The sequence below is a fragment of the Corapipo altera genome, unplaced genomic scaffold (genome assembly GCF_003945725.1).
Source record: "Corapipo altera isolate COAL_440 unplaced genomic scaffold, ASM394572v1 49, whole genome shotgun sequence".
Lineage (NCBI taxonomy): Eukaryota > Metazoa > Chordata > Aves > Passeriformes > Pipridae > Corapipo > Corapipo altera.
Genome location: NW_020884879.1, coordinates 12,402,791 through 12,421,762, shown reverse-complemented (window position 1 = coordinate 12,421,762; position 18,972 = coordinate 12,402,791). Strand labels below are relative to the sequence as shown.

At 37.1% G+C, this 18,972-nt stretch overlaps 1 protein-coding gene across 3 annotated transcripts in view; it reads right to left on the bottom strand.

Moving 5' to 3' along the window:
- The window catches only part of CLVS1 (clavesin 1), a 103,050-nt gene that overhangs the window by 77,928 nt on the left and 6,150 nt on the right, over positions 1 to 18,972 (bottom strand). Inside the window, exons 2-3 of one of the 3 annotated variants that reach the window (XM_027638651.1) lie at positions 18,416 to 18,557; positions 14,261 to 14,882 (exon numbers count right to left, since the gene is read on the bottom strand). In XM_027638651.1, coding sequence (XP_027494452.1) covers positions 14,261 to 14,649 — 389 coding nt within the window. In that variant the 5' untranslated portion in view covers positions 14,650 to 14,882; positions 18,416 to 18,557. The remainder of the gene's footprint in view (positions 1 to 14,260; positions 14,883 to 18,415; positions 18,558 to 18,972) is intronic. The other 2 variants (XM_027638649.1, XM_027638650.1) reach the window with 2 other exon arrangements.

Sequence of the window (18,972 nt, the reverse complement as noted above, 5' to 3'; positions counted from 1 at the left end):
ATGGAGGAATTTGATATTATTGATGTAGAAATAATCTTTGGGGTACTCAAAAGAGATGCAATGAAGATTCATAAGACAACAGTCCAGAAAAAATTACCTGCATGTCTGTTCAGAAAAAATGATGAAGCAAATTTGCTACGATGATTCAATCGAGCAGGAGAGAAGGACCAGAAAAAAAATTGAAACTGTGTAGATTTATGAAGTAAAGGCTGTTAAAAGTGTATCAAATCATGGTGCTGCCAGCCACAAAGAAACCACTTTGCAGTTACTCTGAAAATCTTATACATGAACATCAAGAAAAAGAAGCAGTTTTCACCCTAGCCACTTTTAAGTGGACCATATTTCATGCAATTTCATTGAAGAAAGTGAGGAATGAATAGCAATACACAGTCCCCCCAAGAAAACAGATTTATTTTCCCCCCCCAGAAATCCACTGAAAATGTAAATGAGCCATATCTGTAGAACTCATATCTGTAGAAGCCTCTAGATTTTACAGAATCTTTAACAAGATAAAACTAGATTGTGATCCATTGAACAATGAGCGAGTCTGGTCAAATGTAACCAAAGCAATTAAGAAAAGGTATGTCTTTTTACTCACATTCTCCAGGTCTGTCTCTCATGTGAACAACAGCTGACAGAAGTTGCTTTGGGAGATCCATGGACACATGACTTCCCAGTATGTCAGTCAACAAAAAACAGATAACTGAATGAATTTTATAAGTAGCTAGTAGAAAATGAAAGTTACGTACGGATTATATCAGTTCGAACCATACCACATTATAGTAGAAACCTTAGGAATTTAAATCTATAGACAGCATGAATGACAACTACTGTAATAGCTCCAGTGAGTGAGGCAATGGCTCCTTTTGAAGAGTAATTACTGAATACAGAAACCAGCTATCATCAGCATTATACTACATGGTGTTACTAGCCTTTTACTAAGTGTGTATTTGAGTGGATGGTAGCAATGGAGTAAACCTAAAGCCTAAAGGAGGATAAAAATCTTTTTCTGTGTATTTTACTACCACTTAAGCAGAATTGGTTGGGTAAGAGGAAGGAGAAAAATGTTCAGATCCTGAGATGGCTACAACCACCTGGAACTCTGCAGGTGAGGAAGTAAGCTTTCCCAGGAACCATTCTAGACATTTGCACATTCCCAGGATGTGTAAGATTTCTTTGACAAAAATAGTCATTTGGAATGGGTTGGGTTTTTTGGGGGTTTTTTTTGACCTTCAAGTTGCAGATTAGAATTTTTGAAAGAACTGAAGGACAAAGGGAAAAGATGTAAGCCTGGATTGACTCCCCTGAAATTCTTCCAAAGCAGCAACACGAACAAATTAATGTGACTGGCTCAGCTCATTTAGAAATATAACAGTGTTTAGACTGGCTTTCTTAAAGCAGATGACGCAATTCTGGAGCAAAAATATTAAAGTGCAGGCTGCAAATTGAAAATTAGAAACTGCCAGGGTTACAGTTGTTTTCGAAATGCTTCCCTATGCAGAGTCAGTGGACAAAAAAAGTTAGAATCAATTTTTAAAGTATGATTTTAGATAATCACAGAGAGAAAATTAAGCTTATAATAAAACTCTAAGACAAGTATTCATAATTTTTGAGTACTTAAATTTAAGTGAATGCAGTGACTTGGTACATAATTTCTCCATTAAAAAGAAAAAAAAAAAAGAAAAAAAAGACCAAGTGAGTGATTAATTAATGCTTTACTTATATTTCATTATTTGTATTTGAAACATCAAATTTCTGAAATAAACTCTGGCTTTTAACTAAGATTTCTAATTCCATGTTCTAGCGTCATGAAGGTTTTTCTTTGATGTGATGGTGTGGATTTTTGTGTAACATACTGACAGCAAGAGTGTGGAAGTAACTGTTTAAGTTGAGATCCCAAAGGCAACAGAAATAGTATTGTGGAACCTTGTATGGACTATATGGTAATGAAGAAAGGAAGCCCAGCCTGGTATCCCTTACTCCCCTGAAGTCAGTACCATTTTTTTGGTACATGTCAGCAATTCCCAGCAGGGTAGAGAGGAGTGTTGCAGGTGCAGTGTGGTCCTTACCTTGGAATAGTAATGTTATGTAATAATTTTGGCAGACCATCAAATTTTCTTAGGAATTTCCATTGAAAAGACCAATCTAAGTGGTTTATAAACTATTAAAGTCAGTTGAGTTGAAAACAGAAATTCATATGAATTGCAATATTAGGGATTCTGAAATAAAAGTTTCATTAATTTCTTATTACAGAAGTTATCAGCAACCTCCTAAATCACTCTAACCTCTGTACAACAGAGTATATTTATATGCATGGATGTTTAGTCTCTGCCTTCTGGCATCTACTGTTTCATGGTTTACTGTTTCTGGGGAAAAAACTTGCATTTTAGGTTCTAAACAACTGGAAATTGTACAGTGATAATGTAATTTTTTATACTCTTCTATTTCTGTTTGTATTGTTTTTTATTATGAAGCTAATATAATTAATTCAAAATAATTTTTCACTGTTCTAATAAGAATTTTCACATAGTCAATACAGAGAAATACTGAAGAAATTTGATTAATTGAAGTCACTACTCTGCACTACTAATTCAATTATTAATAATTGCTCATGGAGCAGCATATGTAAGAATTAAGCTCAGAAAATAACAGAAAAATAAATTGGTGCCTTTGAACCCAATGCACAATGATGTCCCAACAGACCCTATGTTGGGATTTGGAGGAGGCAGCTCTGGAACCAGAAAGCTAGAACAATAAAGATACACATAGCAGGGAGACCCTATTTTGTCAAAAGTTAACCAAATACAGGCAGAAAAAGGATCAGCAAACATTGCCACTGAAAGTACAGCTATTGGGCCTTGAGAAAAATGCCAGAAGGAAAACTTGAGTATTAGAGCCAAACGTGGAAGTCTTGAACACATAAGTCACTCCTTGTTTTTACTTCCTCTTATTTTCTGGACAACAGTCAGTCGTATGCAGTCACTGGTGCAAACTTATTTACAGAGAAACACCTGATTTTTTTCATCTACTTCTTCCCATAAAAAAACTCAAACCAAACCTAACCCAACCTTTATAAAACCAGAAAACTTTTAACTTTTTAAAACTTTTTATTTTTTAAGTTTTTTAAAAGTAGTAAAGTCTACTGTTCAGGAGATGGCATTGGAGATGTTTGCACCCTTACAGGGAAGATATGGCCTTTGGAAAATTTAATATACAAAAGTTATAATTTCATATCATGGGATGATTTATTAAAATTTCTGGCTTTGTTAGTACTACGGTGGGTGTTCTTTTTTTGTATGTTATTGTCTCACAATTTATACTATATTGAAAGGAGAAAATTAGACAGGGAGAGTCCACTCCCATAGATCTCAGCTCAATCATAGGACACATTTGTTGCAACAGCAGAATTAATTTGCTTAAAAGCAACTGTAGCACATAGTTCTCTATTCTAGCCAATGTTTCAACTTCACAAAATCATTACTAAAAAAGCATTATGGCAGTATCAAAGAAAAACAACAAATGATCATGTCTTTGCAAAATGAATCCCAACATGCTGCAGTTTGTTTCACTCCACAAAAACACATTTCAGGCTCTCTGTGATTTTTCCCCCTGATTTGGCTGAACTCACCACTCCATTTGCTTGCATTAGGCTGACTTAGCTTCGTTTAGTAGTTTGCAACAGTGTTTAACAGCCAAATAAATGCAGTGCTTTCATTTCTACATGAGAAGTATATTAAGCCATAAGGTGCCTTAAGCAAATATCTGATACAAAGCATAACAATAGTCTCTTTCCAGATGCGGAATGCCTCACTTACCTGTATTGATGCCTCAGAGTTTTTTGATTTTTTGATTTTTTAATTTTTATAGATTTTAGAAGTAGTTATGTAGTGGATGTAGATTTTAATGTATCAGTATTTCCAGTAGAAGTAACTACAGCAGCACATAACTCAGGTATCATTTCCACACTGAAGTCGCCATCATCCTCTGACAAGAAGCTGACTTCTCTACCAGCATAATTAACATACAATTTTTGACTGTCTCATTGTATTATATCCCTTATCAGTATTTCCAGTAAAAGTAATGGCAGTAGCTTAACAGTTACACATACCAAACCCTCTCCCATATCAATCCCTCAAAATTCTGTTAGCTGTTTGGTCTTCTTTTCAAGGTGGAACTGCAGAAAAACACCTTAAGGCCTGCTCCAGAAGATGTAAACATAGGCAAAGTGACCTTCAAGCCTGAAACTTTGGAGGCCCTCCAAGGATTCAGAGTGCTTCAAGGAAGATGAAGATGATGAAAGAGGGTTCCCAAACTTCCCCAGACCCAATTCCTGAAGGGGTGTGCCGGAGAGCAGAACGGGGCAGAACTGGGGGGTGGACGAACGAGGATTGGATGGACATCATTATAAAATCATAGAACCTGTGTCCGGGGCACGCTTGGTATATATTCCTGGGGCCTGGAGGCTCATTAAAGCTTCTGCTCTTCTTATCTTATCTCTATAATAAATTGGCGTGGAGTCTTTTTTCTCCTCTGTCTTTTAGGCAACAGTATCTTAATAATTGCAAAATATTTTCTAATATTTGGAAATCTAATTTCATTTAAGATTGGGGATAATTTTGCTTTTATTGTATACATTCACTTCGTTCTACCACCTTTTGTTGAGGTAAACTCTTATATATAGGAAGACTCGTATCCCACCTTTTGTTATCCTCAACTTGTATTACGTTGTCATATTTTCCAGACTTCTTGTTTTGTTATTCTTTTCTTGACTTAGCTCAGACTTGTCTCTTGTGCTAGTAATTAGATTACAGGTCAATTGAGATGAGTAAAGGTAAATAACTGCTGGTATCCTGCAGATAATATTCCTGTAATACAGCTCTGAGTCTTTGCTTCCTCGGTGGTATTATCTGACTGTATCATTCTATTTGTAGTCCATCCTTTACCCCAAAATCCTTTTGTACCCAGTCAGTATCAGTATCAGTATCCATTAATTGACTATGAATACCTTATTTAACAAATCAAGAGGTGAGAAAAGCCCAGTAGAGACAAATGTGTCAGCCAGGACACATAAACCAGTAATGGAAGGTATGTCCCATGTCTCACAAGTCTCCTTGGCTTTTAACATGGAGTCTACATCAGATATGCCTCTTTTAAAGTAAATCCCCAAATGATCCTGAATTACTTTTGAATGAGTAATATAAAATGTTCTCTGAAAGAAAGTGAATATACATGTACCTGTGTATACACTGTAGCAGAGAAAAATAATGAGATGCTGGAAAAAGAAAAGGCACTCAGTGGCAGCTGCAGCATACACAAATTGCCATTTCTCCCACACTTGCAAAGCTCTTCAATTCAAATAGAATTGAAGGTTTTATCAGAGTAAAAGTGAATTTAAATTGCAGTAGCCAGCTAGAAGTGGCGTACATGTAAATGAGAACCTAAGAAATGGAAAGATTTCCCACTACCTCTCTCTAGGTCAGAGTTTATTCCTCCTCCTTTTTTATCTTAGTTTTCAAATTAATATTGCAGTGCATTTGGAAGTGGGATTTTTCAGCAGTCTCTTTCTCTTGCAATATAAATCACATTTCTTCTTTTGTACCTATACAACAGACAGGTAGGATTAGCCCTGAGAAAGCAAAGCAATGCACACTTATTCCGAAACCTCACAAAATGAGAACAGCTTAGAGGATCACAGGTCCAAGATAATAGGAGAGGATGAAGATGCCTTAGATAAGGTTGTCACGCTGTGATGTGGATTTTCCTGGTTAGAAATACCTCTGCAAAAGCAATTCTGCACGCTAACACATACCCTAACACTCTGAAGGGGTGTAGGTAGCACACGTACTCTGTAGATTGATCTGTGTATATTTAATTCACATGACTGGCATCTCTTGTATTTGTCTGAAAGGCAGCCAGGAAGAATTAAAGAGTGAACTGTTTGGCCTTGGCAAGGGGAGCACATGTTCCCAATCACACTGGAACAGTGTCCTTGTCTTATTACCCCCTTTTTTCACCTGTGTTACTTCATTCATATCTGAATGAACAGAATTCAGTTCCTCTACTGACATGGTATAAAACCAGAGGAGCTGAAATTGTGGCTTTGTGGAAGGGAGCACAGGACTATCTGTAGGAAAGAACAAGGAAGACATGGGAATGGTTTGTAACTGGAACACAATGAAGAAAAGCATATTGGTTTAAAAAGGTTAAAAAAAAGTCTTTAACTTCCCATTTTATTAATTCAGACCATCAGGGCTTGGTGAAGCATGTGAGAGTATGTGTTTTGTAAAGTACACTTGACAGTGGATCAGACCAAAGGTTCCTCCTTGCCAGTCCCTACTAAAGGTTTGATACACAGCAGGTTGGCAAGGTTAACATGGAAAACATACTAATTTGCCACTGAAAAACAAATATTTCTTCTTATGTATGTTTTTATGGTAGTCACTAGCTTACACTTCCAATCAAATCCTGATTTTGATTGGTTAAAGATGTATTATGGGATATTATATAAATAATCCATATACACATTTCAAATAGATTGTTATTGATCCTATAGTGTTATAACATTACCTGGTGCTGTGAGTTATATTGCATATGTGAAAGAAAACTAGCACCATGTGTTAATGTATGCACAGACATGCACCATCCACTGTGTTTGTGCAATGAAAAAGTTGAAAAGAGATACCTTCTCTCTATGAAGAAAAAGATAATTGCGTATTATCTTTCTATTAAAAATGAATCTTTACTGACATGAGTTTGCTCAGCATGGGCAGTTTTCATAGGCAGTTACATAGGAAATAGTTCCAGCAAGAGGTTAACTGGCTTGCTTTGCCCTCTGTCCCTGTTACAAATGGACCCTCCAGGAAGTTTCCAGAGCTGAGATTATCATGGTCTGTGAACAAAGGATAGTTGCTTTTTACTGCCTCTGTGTTACTGTACTTATTAAAAATAAAAACTGTGAGAAGGCAATCAGAATCTAAATCCAACGTTTCCTTTTTCTTAAGAAGTTATTCCATTTTCTTGTCTTTAGAAATCAAATCTCCAATCATGGCATACTAATTATGATGTTCCAACTGTTTTATTGGTTTACCCATGGCAAAGGAGGCAAAATATCTTGTACAGACAACCTTTAACAATTCAAAGTTCTGGCTAGTTTATTAGAATGACTTTACTCCACCATCCTTTCCCCGGGCCTCCATCTCTAAATTTTTAGAAGCATGTGATGGGTGCTCGTACCACTTCTTTTCTCACATCATCAAGAGCACCCCAGAGATACATGGTCAGAGCAGTCTCACCAGTGCATCCACAGGACCAGCCTTGTGTCTTTCATCATCCAGCCTCACCATGTCAGACAAGCACCCTGAAGCAGGGTGACTGTGGTGGCAGGGTAGAATATACCCCAATGTGCTGTCCAGACATTTCATGGACCTGAGCACTGCCCACACCATACATATCCTGACCAAATTCATGCTGTCTGCTGTACCTCCTGTGGGATCACCCAGTCTGCAAATCACACTGGTTCCTAAGCATCCCTTGTGCTGCTCTGATTACCTACCAGGGTTTGGTGAAAAAAGCAGATATTTTAATGTAAGTTGCAACTGATACAGGGCTCAGGGTTCAGAAGAAAGAGTCTGAAATGAAACATGGACTGGGGAAATAATATATATAGAAAGTATTAAAATTTAAAAATTTCAAATGTATTTAAAGATTCCAGCTCAGTATCTCCTCTTTTTTCTAATGCTTCTACTGCATGCGGCCTATTAAATAGCTGGCCACAGAGTTACATTTTTCTCCTTCCCTGACTCCTTTCAGTCTGTTCGTACTGCAATGTCTGAGTTTACCTTAGCTGCTTTTAATTAGGCTGGCAAGTTAGAAACTGATCAGAATATTAGATATTTAGAAAACTTGATTTAGGAAGTGCTCCAACAAAAAAGTATTCTGATCTCTTCCTACGAAGTCGCACCTCAAAAAGCTGCTATATATAAGAGCATTCATTCATGGTTTCCAGCTGTTTCCAAGGTTCAGAAGGACAAGGAGCTAAATGGGGTATTATATTGTTTGGCTTACTACTTCTCTGTCAATACAGCTTTGTTATATTGTTCTTTTGCAAAACTCATCTGTGAGGATAACATATACAACTCATGTAGGAGTATTCTTTTTGGCACAAAAGCTATCACAACTGTATGCGGTTTCTCTTTTCTGACACCCAGACATAAACCCTCATGCAAAATTTGGGTCTTTTAAGACGGTCCGGGAGGATAGGTAGGGGCTATGTATGTGTGCATATTTGTTTGCTGTGTATATGCTTTTGGCTGTATTTTTCTTAATCAAGTCTCCTTCTTTCCATTTATAAAGCCTGAAGATTGGATTTGGTTTCTTTTCTCTGGAGGAGGAAGGTGGCATAGAGCCACTTTCTAGCCTGCCCTTAATTTTCCTGTATTATCCCACAGGTTGGCTTTAACAACTGTCTTTCTCACCCAGAGGCACTGTCCTTCACAGCTCTTCAGTCAGCCCTCAGCCCAACACCATCCAGTGACCTCCTCTTCCCTCTCAGTATGCGTTTGATTGCCATACCCCTTCCCATGGATTTTTTTTCTTTTCATTCCGGTTTCTCTCGTCATTCAACATACGCTTCATAATTTTCCCAGCCATTGTTTTTCTTTCTCTTTTTCAGGCATTTTCTCTCTCTTGCTAGATTTCTTTCTCAGCCCTACTCAGGACTCTCATTTGTGTATGTCATCCTTCTGTCATTCATATGGGCTACAACTGCCTTCCCAATATGGCTACCATAACAAATGGTACTAATTGAATTAGGTTGCTGCCTACAAGCAAATTAAGGCATTTCAAGACAGAGCTCCTCTTCCTCTTCTTTGTCCAACATTTAATTTGTGCATCTGTTACTCCTTGAAATGAGTATTCTGCTTATGCTATGCTGCCTTCCTCTACTACCCTAAATTCTGCTACCATTTCATAATAGCTCAGTAATGTAATACAAATTATTTTTTTAATTTTCTAGGCTACTTATTGGTCAATGCAATGGTTTCTTGCGATGTCAATCTGCATTGCTGTAAGCACCTCCCAACACGGAATCATTATTTCCTAACCAAACCCAAAGACTTGATGTGTAAAAATCATTCTGGTGTTAGGGATGGCTGTACTTCAGCTGTAATCTCTCATAACAAACATCTATGAGGCTGAGTTACTGCCACAGTTTGCCTTTGACTATAAATCAGTCTCAACAGATGTTCATTCCTTCATATTCTATTAAGCATCTGAGATTATGTTTGAAATATATTGGAATAATCAGCACTTGAGACATATTCATTTATACCAACAGGATCTGGTGATGATAATATCCTTGTAATTATACCACTATGAGCATTCTCAGCAAAGACATAATTTTTGTCTATCACAATCCTTTAAAATATTTATAACTGTTGGTTTACCACTGTATCAGAGTATTTCCTTTCCCTTTAACCTATCTAATACACTTTCCTACAGAATGTTAAGAATCTGGCATTTGAGATTCCTTGGTTAATAAAAAACAGTTTATGGCTAGCAGTTGACTTGATATAATATGTTGTAAACAAAGCAGTAGTTTTTTTCCATCTGACTTACAGAATTTTTGGAGCTATGTGATAGCTTCTAAGGCACAGACATGAAGACAGAAATTAATTACCATTTTACTGCAAAAGACTATGGGCAACGTTCTGCCCCCTTACTCCAAGACGCTATTTTCAGGGGATTATGATTGGATAGAGTTCTTCTGCTGGATCTCTACATAGAAATAAATTTTACTCTGGCTGAACTATCTTGAAGGAAATATTTTTACTTAGAAGATTAATGAACACCTTCTGCTGAATTACTTGTTCACCCCAAGTTCCATCTCCTTGGTATATAAGCAGCATGTATTTGAAGGCAGTAGCCCATGTAGGAACAGCTGTGGTAGTTAGTGAAGGCTTTCCTCAATCCAACAGCTGAAAAGGCACTTTTATCTGACTCCTTTAAAAGCTTCAATTTCACAAGAGGTGCATCAGAGGACTGAGGGCTTAGATTTGGTGAGACTGATGAAATGAAAAAGTGTGAGAAAGAGTATTTATAATCCAGCACATGGACCATTGGTTTTTACGTGAAATCCTGGTTCATCTCTCATCAAAACTGTATGTGTGCACCTGTTTGTTTTAAAAACTGGGATTTTTTTATGATACAAATTATTTAATCAAAAACATGCATTACATAATTAGTTTGACATTCTTATCTTTGTTACTCCACAATTTGCATTTAAAAATACGGCGAACTGTAAGAAATGGTATAAGTAAAGTCTTTGTGGGTTTCACTGAGTTCACACCTTGAGTTCTGATCAAAGAGAAAAATGGCCCTCCCCTGTACTATTGTACAGTAATATAACTCAACATTTTTCCTTTCCCTCGCTATGGAACTTATCTGATCTCTCTTTTCTATCCATCTGCTCATTTTCATTTATTCAATACCTCTGAAGTTTTCTGTTCTGTATCATAAGTAATCAACACTAATTAACAGATCCAAAATATACTGTGCAGGGCCTAGAGAGAAAGTGATGACATCAACACTAAGAAACCTGTCTAAAAACCAGAGCAAAATTGAACCAATGCAGCACATGCTAAATTAATGGAACTTTGGTACCATGATAGATATCAGCTAGTGATTTGGCAATAAGAACTATCATCCCTTGTGTTTTTTTCCCAGTCATCAAGGAGGTTTTGGTAAAAACAATCATCATTATATGTTTTAACTATGTGGAAGCACAAATAAAATTCTTACCAGCAAACTTTGCATATAACACAAAACCCTTGCAATATAACTGATGAGGAGGACAGGTTTAGCTCTGCAGAAGAGCATGAATCACATGCTAGACTGTGCCCACGTTATGGATGAGAATGTATGACACATTTACCAGTGGCATTTATATTTCAGAAAACAGTGACTTGAAAGCAAATTTGAGCTGAACATGAGCTCAAAATGTGATAGAGAACTAAGAACACAGTGAAGTCTTATATCTAAAAGGAGATAACAACTGAACAGAAGAGATGGTTTTACCACATGATGATTTATTAGTGAAAATCTTTATTCAGTTCACCCATCTGCACAATATCAACTGCACTAAAATGGCAGGAAGAGTCCAGAAAAGAATGATGAAGAGTATTAGCAACCTGGAAAATCTTCCTAATTCTGCAAGTAAAGAAGTTAAAACTATTTAAGCTTCGGCAGCTTAAATATATAGTAATACATTAAGCCAATGGATTACTTTGCAGAACATTATCTTTGCTGTGCTGGTTGCCCACAAGTTCTTTACCTTGTGGGCAACACAAGGTTGTTTTGTCCTCGAGGAAAAGGGCATTAGCTGTTTTACATTCATATGGTTAAAGGTGAATACAAGAACCTCTGCTGCAGAGAAGCTAATGTACTATCTTCTTGTTGCCTGACAGTAACTTACCCTACAGTGCCACATCCTCAGTGAATTCAAAAGTAGGTTAGATATGACGTGGTCAAGACACAAAAGTACAAACATGGGAAGCTGTCATATTTTTGTGGTCTATTTAAACTAACACAATCCAGCAGCTGGAAGCTGAAGCTGGAAACATTGAGACTGGAAATTAAAACCTAGTTTTCTGGAGATGTTATATCTATCAATTATGTTCTTGAGGCTAAAATTACAAATGTTTCTAAAGGCTCACATAGAAATTTTATCTTTGATACAGGGAATACCTTAGAAATGTCTTGAATCCAATTTGTCCAAGCAGTCACATTGCACAAATAATGACATTTCCTTTTAAAAATCAATATATTTATAAGCACAGAAAGTTTCAAGGTCGCTTCTGTCTCCTTGACCTGTGACCCCAACAGCAACCATATTCGCAGGAGCATAAATGAATGTCCTAGAATGTCTGGACTGAAAATCAATTTATGGATTATATCTATGCTGATTTTAAAAGATCCTTTATAAATCATTATTTCTTTATAAATCACCCCTTATAAATTAGGATTTGATCATAAATAACAGCCACGAGGGAATGAGATTAAAGTTAGGAAAGGCACACTGAAGGTTGAGCTCTTACTCTTGCATGCCAACATCTCAGCTGATTCCATTAGCATACAGCTGAAATGTGAGCTTGTGAACATCTTGCCATCACTGAAGACACATCTATAGAGGGGTTGCCCAAGATTCATGCATGTAAGATGTACACAATGCCTGTTTGAAGTCTTTTTTTGACGGTTATGTTTTTTCTGATCAGTAACCTGCTTCTGTGCTGCTTAATAAGACATTACACTCACCATTTCCTTCTCCTTAACAGCTTTCCTCTTGTTGATGCCTTTAGACAGTAAAAAAGGAAGAGGAAATCCATTTACTTACAGCTGAAATCCTGTCCAAAATCTCTGTTGCACTTTGAGTGCTACAAAAGCCCACAGAAAAAAAACACTTCTTATCCACAGAAGAGATGAGCTTCAGTGGCTGAACTGAGGTAAAATTTGCACATGATTTTTAATTTCACTGAGGAGTCTTAGGAAAGTACATCCTATCCTACTTGCCTCAGTTTTTCTTCTTTGAGAGTTAAAATTATATTTTCAGGATCGTGCAGGGTCACTTTTGGGTTTGCACACACAGACATCCAAACACACATACACACGTACATTGTTGCATATTAAAGGACTTGCAGAAAATTTGAGTCCAAATCTGACGGGAATCATTGCTCTGTCAAAAATCTCACTGCAAAGACCCTTAAACAGCAGCACTCTCAGCTTTCCAAGTGCAGGACTTGATGTACGAGGTTAATCACAAAGATTCATTTTGTTGAGGGATCAGAAACCCAAAGCTGGCTCTATATAATACCTAAATCCCTTAATGCAACCAGCAGAGCCGCAGTACTTCTGTCCTCTAAAGCTGGTACTTTCTATTAATTCAAGATACCTGTGCATTCAGCTTTCTTTTCAGGCCAATTGCTAGAGGAAGAGTTTTGCGGTTGGAAGGAAGGAAAACTCACAGTTCCAAAAGACAGGAGACAAACTGCTGGCCCCTTCGTAGTTAACAGAACTTCTATTACTCCCTTCACTGCAGGATTTCACCAAATCCGTTTGATTATGTAAAGTTACATTTCTGTATCCTTTTCTATACATTTATTCATATGTAAATGAAAATCAGAAACACTTCTGAACTCTGCTTTCACATGCAGATAAAAGGTTTTCCCAGAAAACAACTAACATGAAAAATTGCAGGCATCTGCGTATTGTTCTCTAATAATTTCTATGATGTAAATTCAAAGCTCCAATGTATTGACTCCTAAGGATAAGACAACTTCACAGAAAACTTCAGATCATGCCAAGACAAAATCCTGCCTGGAACTCATCAGAACAGATACTCAAAACCTGAATCTGAACTTTGTTCTTTAGCATGACTTTTATGAAAATTCAGCAAAACACATGGTAACCCTACAGCTGATTACCCTTTTCCATCTCATCATGAAGGCAGGGAAAATGGAATGGAATGACTTGTGAAGAAGAGGACAATGTGAACATGATATTCCTGGACCAGTCCCTTTTCTCTGTATCACTTCAAATACATGGTGAAAGCTGACTTATCACATTAACATTTAGGGACATCATTTTGTAATAATGGCTGGGAGATATCTTTGTTCATACCATTCTGTTAAAGAAATGACCTGAACAGAAAACACACTTTGTATGAATCTCCCATTTATCAGAATAACATCATACAGTAATCAGAGTGTCTAGAAATTACAATGCAGCTTGTGGAAATACAGCACAGGCTGTAATTCTTGAAGTAGTTGAAAACAAACAAACAAACAAATAAAAAAAAGATCCATTAGGAAGTCTGAAGACAGAATATGGTCAGTTTCTTCTGGACCAAAAGAGATACGAGAACCTCCATATGCTTTGAGACATTTGCTTTCTGTCAGCCTGTTTGACTAGTTTATGATATTGCTGAAACAATTGTAAAATAGACATTAATATATTTATAGCAAACAGATATTATCTGGCTAAAACATGGAAATATTTAGTAAAAAAATCCACAAACATGAGCTACTTATGTCCTAAAAATGATGAATGACAGGTGATCAGATGAGATGGAAGTTGTAGTGAAATGGATATATGGTTACAAACTCTTTTACCAAAAATGGCTTTCCTGCTTCAAGGATGGTCACAAACATTCTGTTACGAGTTGAGTGTTGAGTGTACGTAAAAAGATAAGGACACTATCTACATTTACCTACTCTGATCCCAGTTGGCTGCAAAAAGTAGAAGAATCTTCCTGCCACAGTGGTCACGATTTTCCAGTACTCCTGGGAACCCATCTGTCAGAGCCCGTTTGATTCCTGGATCGTCAGCCTTGAAGTTTTTGAACATATCCAGGTTTAATTGGCGGTACTGGAAGTACTGAGCCAGCAGTCTGAAGGCCTCAGTTTGGTGAAACTTTCTGGCTCGGAGAAATCTCAAGATGAAGGCATCATCTGTACGTAAAAACCCAATGTCAGGCCTCGTGATAATCATGTCCCTGACTTGCTGGATATCCTGATGCAAAATGTCTGGGTTTTCATTCAGTTCCAGGCGGGCTTTCTCTATAGTCTCTGGACTAAGTCCAGCTTGTAAGTGGGTCATCTCTGCAAAAACCTCTTTTCCAAATCCTTAAATTCAGATGCTTTAGTAGAGGTGCTGATCCCATTCAAGTGATGGTCTGCTGTGAGTGTAAGCCATTCAGATGCTTTTTCCCATCAAGCTGATATTTAACAAATGAAAGCAAAGGGTTTTTCTTATTCTTGCGGAAAGAGTAACAGGCAGTTCACATGTAGTATAATCCATCCAAAGGAAAGTGTTGTTTATTCCATCACCTACTAAAAGAAAAGAAAAATATATAAAAGAAAGACTAAATACATATATAAAGCTTGCAGGAATGCATTTCTGAATTTAGATAGACATAAAATTTCTTTGTGTGCTTTATAGGTGTGAGGATACCAGTCAGTTTCAGAATCATTGCATTTAAGATAAGGCAGTCACATCTTGAATGTATGTGTTCAGGCTTTCAGAAAAATAATATGATTTATTGACAAAAAATACTATGCTGTATCAACTTACTATTGGAATACACTGTGCAATGTTGTCTTACAGAAGTGGGAGTTGCAGCATCCCATAACTTTAAGCCAGGAATGACAAAGGTAAAAATAATAGTAAATTTTTTCCACCCCTAACAGGAACAACATTTCAACTTCGTAAATACTCAGATTTACCCTCATCATACTAAGCAGAACAACTATTTGATTTGGTTTTATCAATTGTACTATCAGCTTGTAGCTTTCCTTGAATTAAACACTAAGCTGACTGTAAAACTGATTTTTAAAAAAACAAAAACTCCACCAACACCAGGGATAATTTCTGCTTTGTAGAACTTCACTGAAGTTATTTCCCATTGAGACAATACATCTTCATTGGAAGCTCTACATGAATAAGGTATTTGATGTATCTAACAGACAGGGCTGGTGTTTTAGTTGAAAAGAGATGTGTTTTATACTAAATTGTTTTTTCCAGTATATTGTAGCTTTCCTGAATACCTAGTTCTGAATTTCATTTTCATTTCTGTGCTTTACCTAGTATTTGTTTTTAAAAGTGTTAGAAGAAAAGCTGCTGAAGACGTTATGTATGAACAAAACGGTACAGTGCATCTCTTACATTTCAGTGACATAATTAAGCAAGAGGCTGTCATCGAAGTCTATGTAGTTACAGTTGTGTGAAATAAGATCAAGGTCTGTCCCAATGTGATATGTGTGTGAAGAAAGATCAAGACCCATACAATTTTTCAGCCATCACAGAAACAGACAAGCGAATACCCCCCTCCACTGCTTAACTGATCTCTCTCTAATTTCTGAAAATTTGGTTTTAAAAATTAAAAGGGAATCCCTCAGTGAAAGACATACTTTTTGTATTTGAAGAAAGCTGTTTCGAAAGTTATGAATTATTTATAGCAAAACAACCATTTCACTCAGCTACTCCCCTGGGTTCAGCATTCTCAGATCAAACAAAGGGAAGAGCAGAAACCAAAGCGTTTTTTGGTCCAGAGTTTGCTCAAAGTTACACTGTAGGACCTGGAAGTCAATCAGTACAAGGGATGCCTCAGTTCCCTGTGTTGTGACCTTGCATGTTATTGATAAAAACTACATTTTAGATGCTGCAGCTGCAGTCCCAGGATGAGACCCCAAAATTTGAATACAGAGTTTCTGCATATTTGCTTAAAGGACATTTAACACCAATGTGAATTGGACTTTTTTGTAGGTAACACAAAGGAGAGTTTATTAAGCATCCTCTTTCTATATTCACTGTGGAACTGGAACTGAAAAGAGCTACCTGCAGGGCAGAGGATCTGGTGATTGATCAGCTTGGGAAAACTTCAGGAAAGGCAGAGCTGGGAGAATAGAAGACTTTTACAAGGCACTACAGAGTGCAAATGACTCCAGAAAAAAAAGTCCTCAGGTTTTGAAGGATAATTTATGGGTGCAGGCTATTCAATTCTGAAAGAAATAAGAGTTGTATTAAAGGTGGAGTCCTCATATAGAAATAAAGTAACAGCTATTTGCTTTGCTCTTGCCTTTATTAGACCAAATTAGAATAACTCCTATAGTATCAAGTGAATTCCACTGATGTAAAATTGCAGTAGGCCATAGGGAAACTAAGCCAATATTTTGTGACTGAGATCTCAAATTAATGGTGACACTAGCATTTTCTTGCATGAATCATGGTTTTAGTTACAACTGTCTACATGAGCTAGTTAGGGGAGCTTAGGTGTGATAACGTCATTGGGGGAGTGTGGGGACAAGGATTGATCTCTCCCTAGTTTAAACAGCAAATAGTAGAGTAAGGAAACTGTGCTAAAGGGTACTCAGCAGAAGAGTGGAAGCAAGAAGCTTATCTGGGGTCTGCATTAGCTCTGGCTCAGGGCCCAGCACTCCTGTGGCTTAGAATCTCAAAATAATGGAATCACAGGATGGTTTGGGTTGAAAAGGACCTTTGGAAATCATCTGGTCCAACCTCCTTGTCATGAGCAGGGACATCATTCACTGAATCAGGTTGTTTAAAATCCCATTCAACCTAGCCTTGAACACTTCCAAAGATTGAGCATTCACAATTTCTTTGGGCAACCTATTCCATAGTCTCACCACCTCTATCACAAAAAAAATTCTTCTTTATATTCAATGTGAATCTGTCTTTTTTCAGTTTAAAAATGTTAGCCCTTGTCCTATTACTACAGGCCCTACTAAAAAGTCTCTGACCATCTTTCTTGTAAGTCCCTTTTAGGTACTGGAAGGCTGCTGTAAGGTCACCCTGAAGCTTTCTCTTCTGCAGGCTGAACAACTCCAACTCTCTCAGCCTGTCTTCACAAAAGAGGTGCTCCAGCCCTCTGATCATGGTTGTGGCCCTTCTCTGGACCTGTTCTAAAATGTGCAAGGACTAGTGGCAGATAACTGTGTCACACACTCAATCCCCAGTGGAATCATCCATTTTCTGGGAGTTTAAGGGGAGTAAAACTGCTCTTTTTCTGACTCTCACCTCCACCAAGATACTTTCTTCGGAAATAAGGCAAATTTTTGAAAGGTCAACTACAGTCTGATCCAGAAAGAAAAATAAGATTTGACCAAGGACATAAAATCTGGCCCTTCTTATTGGATCCCCAAGTATTTAATGTCAAAAATTATGCTACTTATTTTCATTAAAGTTGCCTACCATTTTTAACCAAATTAAATGCCCAGGATTATCCCAAGGTGAGAGAGATACAGTCCTTTCCTGTCAGATGTTGTTGCCAAAAAAGCAACTTACAAATACTCAGTCTAACAAAAGATATATTTTAAAATGCATTTCAGAATTTTCTGATAGTGAACTGAGCTATAACCACGGATTACAGTTATCTATAGATTATCTGATTAACAGCCGGAACACGCTGCACTGAAATACTTTATTGGTGTGAAGTTATATATTGCAAAATAATCTAAAGTATGTGTGAAAAATTTTGTTGCTATTTTAATCATAACACAAATCATGAGGTTAGGAATCCACTCTCACACCATTGCCTTCAAGGAGTCTGATATACATCATTGGACGAGTTTGTACTCCCACTACTAACCTTGACAATAAGTTTAATGCTCCATAGCTACCCAGTTTAATTGTCACTGAACTTTCTCAAATGGTACTGGTTTATTCTGATTCCCAAGGTATAACAGACCATTTTCACCCCCTCCTACCCATGGCAATTTCTCCTTCTCTTCCAGTGTTGTGTGCAGCTCTCATCCATCTGCCAATTTTTCAGATGTTTACATCTTTGTTCAGTTTGGTTCAGGGTTGGTTTATCTTCCAAATGAAGATGCTAGCTTTTTTTCCTTACCTTGAATATTTTTGCTGCATGTTGGCAGTCTAGACTGTTTGTTATAGTCTCAACAGCTGTTTTTCTATCTTGTGACTCTTTGTTCCCAAAGGACTATTTGCTCTCCTAATGTCTTTTCACAGCCACTTGCAATAAATCATCCCTCTAAAGGAAAAAACCCCAGCTTTAAACAACAACAACAACAACAAAATAATTTAGAGATATTTGAAACACAACATACTTATACCCAAAAAGGAGGGAAATTTCCACCAAAACTGGTGTCACGTACCATTTTGGTTTACTTATTTTCCATCCCAACAAGAGAATGACAAGGGACAAAGAGTGGTTTCAGGATGGGTAGCATACTGAAAGTGGGATACAGTTTTCAGACAAACAGCTCATATTTTTGCATGACCCTCCACGAAAAAGAAAAAAATTAGTTAATAATAAAATGCATAATAATACTATACAAACAAAAATGGAAATAATGTATTATGGAATATTTTAATATGCTTTACCGCTCTCTCTTCAATGACAGTTTCTGAGTCTGCATTCAACTCCTATTTGCTCTACATCCC